General features: G+C 40.2%; 1 protein-coding gene across 3 annotated transcripts; it reads left to right on the top strand.

Moving 5' to 3' along the window:
• Window positions 1–249: 249 nt before the first annotated feature.
• r3hdml (R3H domain containing-like) lies at window positions 250–7,670 on the top strand. Of its 3 annotated transcripts, none has more exons than XM_088081755.1 (8): window positions 279–394; window positions 1,753–1,798; window positions 3,830–4,007; window positions 4,742–5,062; window positions 5,372–5,490; window positions 5,587–5,689; window positions 5,868–5,983; window positions 7,216–7,670. In XM_088081755.1, the coding sequence occupies exons 3-8, from the start codon at window positions 4,002–4,004 to the stop codon at window positions 7,346–7,348; spliced, it is 798 nt and encodes a 265-aa protein (XP_087937881.1). In that variant the 5' UTR covers window positions 279–394; window positions 1,753–1,798; window positions 3,830–4,001; the 3' UTR covers window positions 7,349–7,670. The 3 variants fall into 3 exon arrangements, with proteins under 3 accessions (XP_087937880.1, XP_087937881.1, XP_042347292.2); XM_042491358.2 differs by having other exon boundaries at window positions 280–394; window positions 3,949–4,007; XM_088081754.1 differs by lacking the exon at window positions 3,830–4,007 and having other exon boundaries at window positions 250–394; window positions 7,216–7,669.
• The last annotated feature ends 563 nt before the right edge of the window (window positions 7,671–8,233 follow it).

Genomic DNA, 8,233 nt, shown 5'->3' on the forward strand with positions numbered 1-8,233 from the left:
ATGATATAAGAAGTTGTGAAACAGACTAAAGATATAGATAGTCAATATTAAATAAAAAACGTTTAATTAGAAAAAAAACATAAAATGGTCAGTCTTGGGTTTATTGTTATAACTTTTGTGATCTTTCTAAATGTTATATAAAGTCTGTTTCTCTCTCTGCTGTCATTCCTCCCTGCGTTGCTATTCTCCATCCATCCACCAGATGTCCTCAGACGCTCCCACCTGTCCAAATCACATGACTGCTCCGCCCACCTGATCACCTGTTTCCGCCTCCACTCATCAGCTCTGCAGCTGAAAACCGGCCCATTTTCCGCTCATTTCCTGACAAAGAGTCAATGATGCTTCGTGCTTTGATTTCCAGCCTCCTGATATCTGGAACTTGGACCTGCCGCCTGTAAGTTCATTCAAAATATCGAAAAGTCCCAAAAGTCTTCATATCTGCTTCTGGGCCTCATCTCTGTGGCCTCGCCTGCATGACACAAAAAGAAAACTCAGGAAATTCCCATCAGCCTCACTAATGTTACCATGCTAATATATCAAATCAGATTATTCCAGCTGAAAATCAAAGTGTCAGTCCTGTGGCATCGCCAGCATGTGCATGTTTCTGTTAGCATGTAGCTCAGAGCACTGCAGCTCCTGCAGCTCCTGCAGACGTTTGTTATTGTGTGTCTCCTGCTGTGAAAGATGTCCAAAGTTAAAGATACAGAGTGATAAATATGATGTCACCACTGTTGCCACTCAATAGTTGCACGCTCAGCTCATGCTTGATTTCAGGACATCACTGAATTTTGAAGATATTCTTCACAAAAACATCAGGTTTCTCAAACTTAACTTTGCTTTGATTTTTTTCTCATCTATTCTGCTACAGAAGATTTCCCAGCTGTCACCACATGTCACTATGGGCTTTGGAAAGGTTTTGGGCTCTTACATCGGACAAACATTAAAATATTTTCAGTGTCTAACAAAGTTAAACATTTCATGCATGTGCGTTAATGTAGTAAGATCTTTATTTCCAACATGTCAAACAAAGTAGAAGAAAAAAATATATACAGTATATAAGCAAAAAAAACAACACCAGAATGCCAATCAGACGCATTAAGTTAACAAACGTAAATATATCATGTCTACAAAGGAATAGGAAGAAGTAACCATGAGAGACCACCATGAGACCGTGTACATTTGGAGACACTGACGGAGAATGACAGCGGAGCGGACGTGGCTCAAATGTGTTGTATCGACTACATCTCATATAATCAAGGAAAAGTTATATTGCGATTGATATCGTTATCGATTTATCGCCCAGCTCTAAGTCTGCTCCTCTCACTCAGTTTGTCAAAACTGGACACAAACAGCCATCACGTGTCCCCATGTGATGCGGTGTTTGATATTCTCTCGCTCCTTTGACATTGCTCCACGGTATGATGTTTCAAATAAATTATTTTGATGAATAGCCTACTACTACGGTATTGTTTTGTTATCTCAAGATCTCAAAATAATTTTGTTGTTATCTCGAGAAAACATAGTTTCGTTATCATGAGATCTCAAGAAAATTATCTTTTCATCTAAGGAAAACAGAGGAATAAAATGTGTGAATGTATGGCCACTTAGGGCTTCCGTAGCCGTTAGTGTTAAAATATCGGCTATGTTTAAATATTCAGAATATTTTGTCTACTATTCCTACACTGCCTTCACAATATGTCCAGTTTCTAATAACATAACTCATCTCTATTTCATTTATTTTGTCTTTTCTAGTTCCTGAATGCTCTGATGGTGATGTGACGAGATGACAGCGAAGAATGTGAGTAAACAGTTTATTGGCCTCCTGATACGTTCATGCCTGTGTTTGAATCAAATAATATTTTATGTAACTGAGTGTCGTATCTGGGAAAAAGTTACATCTTTTGAGTTTAATGTTTGAAACCGTGTTGAACTTCATGGATTAGGTTCCTCGTCCATAAACTGAAGAGGAAGAGTCAGAGAGTTCATTTTGTTCTGTGCACGCAGAGCGTTTCATAAATTGAGATTTCTCACACCAGATGACATTTTCAATTATCTCAAATCATCTCACACACACTGCAGAAGTTTGGGTGGGAGCTGGTGGGTTATAGGAACATATAATTTACAGTTCGCGATATGAATAACTGATTGCAGTGGGTTTCAAAAAAGTGCCAGTCGCATGATGGTAACCAAGACGTAATTTTACAATGGCATCAGATTTCAATTGAGCTTTTGTTTGATTCTCCAGTTGTTCTCTGTGTGTCTGAGGACTGGTCCCAGTGACCTCTTTGACCCCAGTAGCTGCAGAGCCAGGTGCTGCTGCTGCTGGTGCTGCTGGTGATGCTGCTGCTGCTGCTGGTGCTGCTGCTGGTGCTGCTGGTGCTGCTGCTGGTGTTGCTGCTGGTGTTGCTGGTGCTGCTGGTGTTGCTGCTGGTGCTGCTTGTGTTGCTGGTGTTGCTGGTGTTGCTGGTGTTGCTGCTGGTGCTGCTGGTGCTGCTGGTGTTGCTGCTGGTGCTGCTGGTGCTGCTGGTGCTGCTGGTGTTGCTGCTGGTGCTAGTGTTGCTGGTGCTGGTGCTGATGCTGCTGGTGCTGGTGCTGGTGCTGGTGTTGCTGGTGTTGCTGGTGCTGCTGGTGTTGCTGCTGGTGTTGCTGGTGCTGGTGCTGGTGTTGCTGGTGCTGCTGGTGCTGGTGTTGCTGGTGCTGCTGGTGCTGGTGCTGGTGTTGGTGCTGGTGCTGGTGTTGCTGGTGCTGCTGGTGCTGGTGCTGGTGTTGCTGCTGGTGCTGCTTGTGTTGCTGGTGTTGCTGGTGCTGCTGGTGTTGCTGCTGGTGCTGCTTGTGTTGCTGGTGTTGCTGCTGGTGTTGCTGGTGTTGCTGGTGTTGCTGCCGGTGCTGCCGGTGCTGTCGGTGCTGCAGTGTACCTTGGCAGTGTCCTCGTCCTCTTGTTAGAGCATATTACAGATGGCAGGGAATCGGTGGTCCTTCCTGGAACCAACAGCAGCTGGAGATGAACGCTGGCTCTGCAGCCACTTTTCTCCTTTTTTGTTTATTTTACCTTGTGCTCAGTCTTTCCCCCGAGGCGTGCTTATTTCAACATTTTATAGAAGGCTTTATTAAAACAAAATCATTGAGGTCAGGAGGGAGGCCAAAACGTGCCATTGAAAATAAAGGGATCCAATATTAGTGTGCTAACTGTAATTTCAAATGAATGATTTGGCACTCATAAGCAGTATCTATTTGCACTATAAGTTCTAATACTCACATTGGCCTGATATGCTGTACATATTTTCTGTGTATATCTGACTTAATTGAATAAAACAATAAAATAGGCAATAAAATAAACAAAGATTATGTAAGTAGCGCTAAAGAAAGGAATAAAAAATTAACTAAATTACAAAGAAAATAAACAGTTAGGTATAAGTTAGCTATATATAAATGCATAATTATGTATGATGTGTATGTTTAAAAAAGGTATACATTTGTGTGTGTGTGGAGTGTAAGGGAGACTACAGCTTCGTTTAATTGTGCAATCCTGAACTGTAAAATGACCATAAAGCTGAACTGTGAAAGACATATTATAATTCAGATGTAATTTTGTAACATATATTTTACTATAAACACAGTACATTCATAAACAACGGAAATATCATCATAAAATATCCTAATACATACAATTATTGTAATTATTATGATGTGTTAAAAAACTATTTATTTCCAAAAGTGCTGAAGAAAGGTTTTGCAAATATATGTTGTGAAAAAAATCAGACCAGCCGGTAAAATATTCTGTGATTTTTGCGCTCAGAGGTATTTCCTGTCGTTGTGATTTTGTCTCCAGTGGAGAGACAGACAGAGACACACAGAGACAGACTGTAAGTTTAAGAAGAAGCAGCTCTCGGGTTTGTGTCAGTCCAGTAAAAACTCTCTGCCAAACATGACTTCGGCTTGTTTGCAAAGGCTCGCGTTGAAGTGAGGATCTGCTCGTCTCTGCTCTGTGAAAGGATCCACTGATGAAGGTACGACACTCGGCTCTGTCCTCTTTTTATGTAACAAATGTGTTTGCTGATTGATTGATTGATTACACATGTTGAATATTATTTCTAAGAGATTGTGACTGTACGGTAAACTTTTTTAAATTTATCTACAAGGGTTCATTTGCAAAAACGGAAATCTCTGTTTTCATTTATTCCACTAAATTGTGTTTATCTGTGAACTCCAGAGAATGTCAATCAAATCGGTGCTGGTTCATTTTAAGAATGACTTTCATCTGTTTTTGCAAATTAACTCAAAGTTATTTAAGAGACTTTTGCAGCAATTCTTGGAAATGTTGGTTGACAGACAGACAGACAGACAGACAGACAGACAGACAGACAGACAGACAGACAGATAGATAGATAGATAGATAGATAGATAGATGTGATTTTTTGTGATTTTTTTTCCTGTTCAGAGATTAATGACTTTGATTAAGTCATCCCTGGTGCAATGTGTATATTTTTTAAAAACATATTTGCAGAAGGACAGTAGATGCAATGTGATTTAACTTTTAAAGTTAATATTCTAATATTTTTATTATTATTTTTTTAATGAACTGAATTAATTGTGAACCACCTGTTTTGATATTTTCCGTTTAAAATAAGATGAAATCAGTACAGACTGTGTGTAATTATCAGACTTCATGCTTGTTTGAGATTTTTTCATTGATTTTCATGATTGTCAGGCTGCTCCTGATGTGAACTCGTCTCCTCCTCAGAGTTGTGCAGGGAGGTGGTGCAGCTGCAGCCTCCTCCTCCTCCTCAGGCCTCTGATGGGAGCTGCTTGTGTTCAGCTCCTGCTGGCCGCCACCCTGTGGACGACGCCTCACACTGGAGCTGCTGCGGCTGCTGTGCTGTCGAGCTCCACAGAGCTGCTCAACGTGACCAGAGCTGAGACACAGTCAGACGTGAGGACGCTCAGCGGAGCCGTCAGCAGACGTAAACGAGGAATTTCACCCCGAGAGATCAACGCTCTGCTGGATTATCACAACCGAGTCCGCTCTCAGGTCTTTCCTCCTGCAGCAGATATGGAGTTCATGGTGAGGAGACACTGTGAGTGAGACCAGGGAACCAAGACAAAAGCCCAGAATGGCACCCAAAAATAATATAATTCATGTTTTTATGCTTTGGTAGCTGTGGGATAAAAAAATTGCAGTTTTAATGGGTTTAATGGTTTCAATGGCGCATTTTTTGCACTTAACAGTCTTAATGTAACAATTTTGTTTCCACTAAACTGAGCTGAAAAGTCCAAGATTACACAAAAATACACAGTCTTACCAAAATGTATTCCATATGCATGAACACAGCCAAAATGACATAAAGATTCCTCTTTTTTCGTGGCTCCACAGCTCTGGGATGAAGGACTCGCTAACTCAGCGGACTCTTGGGCTTCACGATGTGTTTGGGATCACGGTCCGACACAGGCCATCAGATATATAGGCCAAAACCTGTCCGTCACTTCAGGAAGGTGCAGACAAACTAACAAACAGGTCTTATTGTCTCATGATAAAAACACATGGAGCTCTGTGTGGATGACTGACTGAATGTGTGCTGGATGTGACAGGTACCAGTCCATCACTGATCTGGTTCAATCCTGGTACAACGAGAGGCATCACTTCTCCTACCCGAACGGATGCAGAGGATCAGTGTGCTCTCACTACACTCAGGTACTGAGATTTGTTACTTTGAGACCGAGAAAGTGTCGAAATGGGTTTGTTCATTTTGTGCATTCAAAGAGAGTTGAGAGAAAATCCTGTTATCACTCGAATATGTCTAAACTCTGTTTTTGCTTCTTTGGGATGCTTTTTTTAAAGATTATCCCTTTTTCCCTTTATTTGCTTTCAGATGGTGTGGGCGAGCACCAACAGAGTGGGGTGTGCTGTCAGGAGGTGTTCGAACATGTTCGTGTTTGGACACACATGGAGGGAGGCAACGCTGCTGGTCTGCAACTATTCTATAAAGTAAGAAGAGCTGGGAAATACGCTCTTTTGCCTGGAGTTACATGAGAAGATAAATCGACCGGAAATGGGGGGAAACAGATACAAAACAGCTAAACTGGCACTTTTTTTACGATCTCATGTAACTCTTGACAACAAGAATGAGTTTATTTCCCTAAAAGTTTATCTATTTCATTACTTTTGTCAGAGACACACATGAGTCAGCTGGCTCTTTTCTCTTTTGCTCATATATAAGACCTAAAAAAAATGATGATTTTGCTGAATTAACCTGCTGAGGAACCCTGAGGCAAAGTTTGCACTGGGCTTTATTGATCCTCTAATCTCTATAAATCGATATCTGCTTATGAATGCAGAATCGGTGGGCAACGGGACAAGATTTTGGAAGTGTTCTGGTGTCTGTTTATAGTCCTAGTAGTACTGACCGGCACGCTTTAGCGGGCTCTAGTTCCATGCAGGTAAACTTTATGTGTGACGAGAAAAATAGATGAAATGCATTCGCAGAAACGCAATCTCAGAACCCATCGGCTCTTATCTCATGAGAATTTAGCTTTTTTGTCAGCCGTTTATTTATTCATCTGCGTTCATGTGCAGATATCTGTCTACAGAGCGTCATTCCCTGTTTATACAAAGTACAAGGTTGATTTAATAGTCATTTTGTAAACAAGAAAAAAATAATTTGTCCTTGATCCTGCGACATCTTTGGAGTTGAAAGATGAGTTGATTAAAAGTAGCTGCTGAATTAAATCAACCCGTCTTTCAACTCCAAAGATGCCGCAGGATCAAGGACTAAAGAAGGATTAAAGACAATTTTTAATTTAGCGTCTCAAGTTGATAATGGGACTTTAAACAAACGCCAGTGCACAGAAGATGAAATCTCGGCCCGGATATCTGTTATCAAACACTGGCTATGTACGAAGTGTTGGCAACAACTAGAAAAGTATGTAGATTCAGATTTCAGATTTAGATTTTTATTTAAAAAATAAGATGTAAATAAATACGTCAATAAATAAAAATAAAAATATAAGTCAGAAAACAAGCAGACATATTCAGAAATCATCAGTATTTCATGTTCGGAGAACGAGCAGGAGGCAATGAAAACAAGTCCTTTATTGAACATTTTCATTAAAAAATAAAACATAATGTCAGTCTTACCCTTTAATAGGTATTTATCTCAAACATGTAAAAAAATTTCATGAAATGCCTACTTGCTAACGTGATATTAACTTGTGTTTCAGGGGAAACTGGGTGGGCGAGGCTCCCTATAGGAGCGGAAAACCTTGCTCTGTCTGTCCGTCGAGCTACGGCGGCTCCTGCTGGAGAAACCAGTGCTCTCCAGTATCTAAACACAAAAGACGTATGAGACATTAACTGTTTCAAAATGCTGTTTAATGTAAGAAATGAGCGACAGTCCATGTGAAGTCACATTTTTACCGACACGATGGCTTCATGTCGAAATGATGCAGCTGTCCAGTTACCACTATGATCAAAATAATCTCTATTACCGAATATTTCACACACAGGTGAGTTGAGTTGTATGCATGTATATATTTTCATCACTGTTGTTCACTAACAAAATAATATTGAAACCAAAAAAGTTATTTCTTTTCATAACTTTTTATACTTCTTGAAGAGAAACAGATTTTTTTGCACTGTTACTGATGACTTTGTTTGACGCATTGACCAAAAATAAAGCACTTTTGTTGTACAGACTATATTTACTGTAACCTTGGATGTGTTATTGATTCTTATTCCAGCCTGATTGAACATTTTTCTTTTTTGGGAAAAGCTGTCAAATCATTCCTGCAGTGAGTGTGTTTAATTCAGGGTTGTCTGTTTGCCTGACTGAACAGTAATTAAGTTATAAATAACCGATGACGCCGTAAATCCCTATAAATAATGTGTCACCTGCTGCTGCAGGAAATTTTCTGTCCTGTATTTCACCTCATTACATCTCTCCATTTACCCCTCGGAGACTTTCTGTGCCATAAAACTGGAGACGAACACAGCTTTTATGGTCCAAAATATGAGGGAATCAGCTGTGCCTCCCAACCAACTCTCTCTCTCTCACACACACACACACACACACACACACACACAAACACAGAAAATGTGTAAAATCTAGTAATATTGAAACCATTTTAGCCCAAGAAACAAAGTTCCTGCCATAAAAATGTAAAGAGAAATCAAGCTCAGCACTTCAGTGACTATAATGACCGTCTATTTGTTATAATAATTTAGCAGCTTTTTGTTAAA

This window comes from Plectropomus leopardus, chromosome 9 (genome assembly GCF_026936395.1).
Source record: "Plectropomus leopardus strain MGB_pleo_1.0 chromosome 9, ASM2693639v1, whole genome shotgun sequence".
In the NCBI taxonomy this organism is placed as follows: Eukaryota; Metazoa; Chordata; class Actinopteri; order Perciformes; family Serranidae; genus Plectropomus; species Plectropomus leopardus.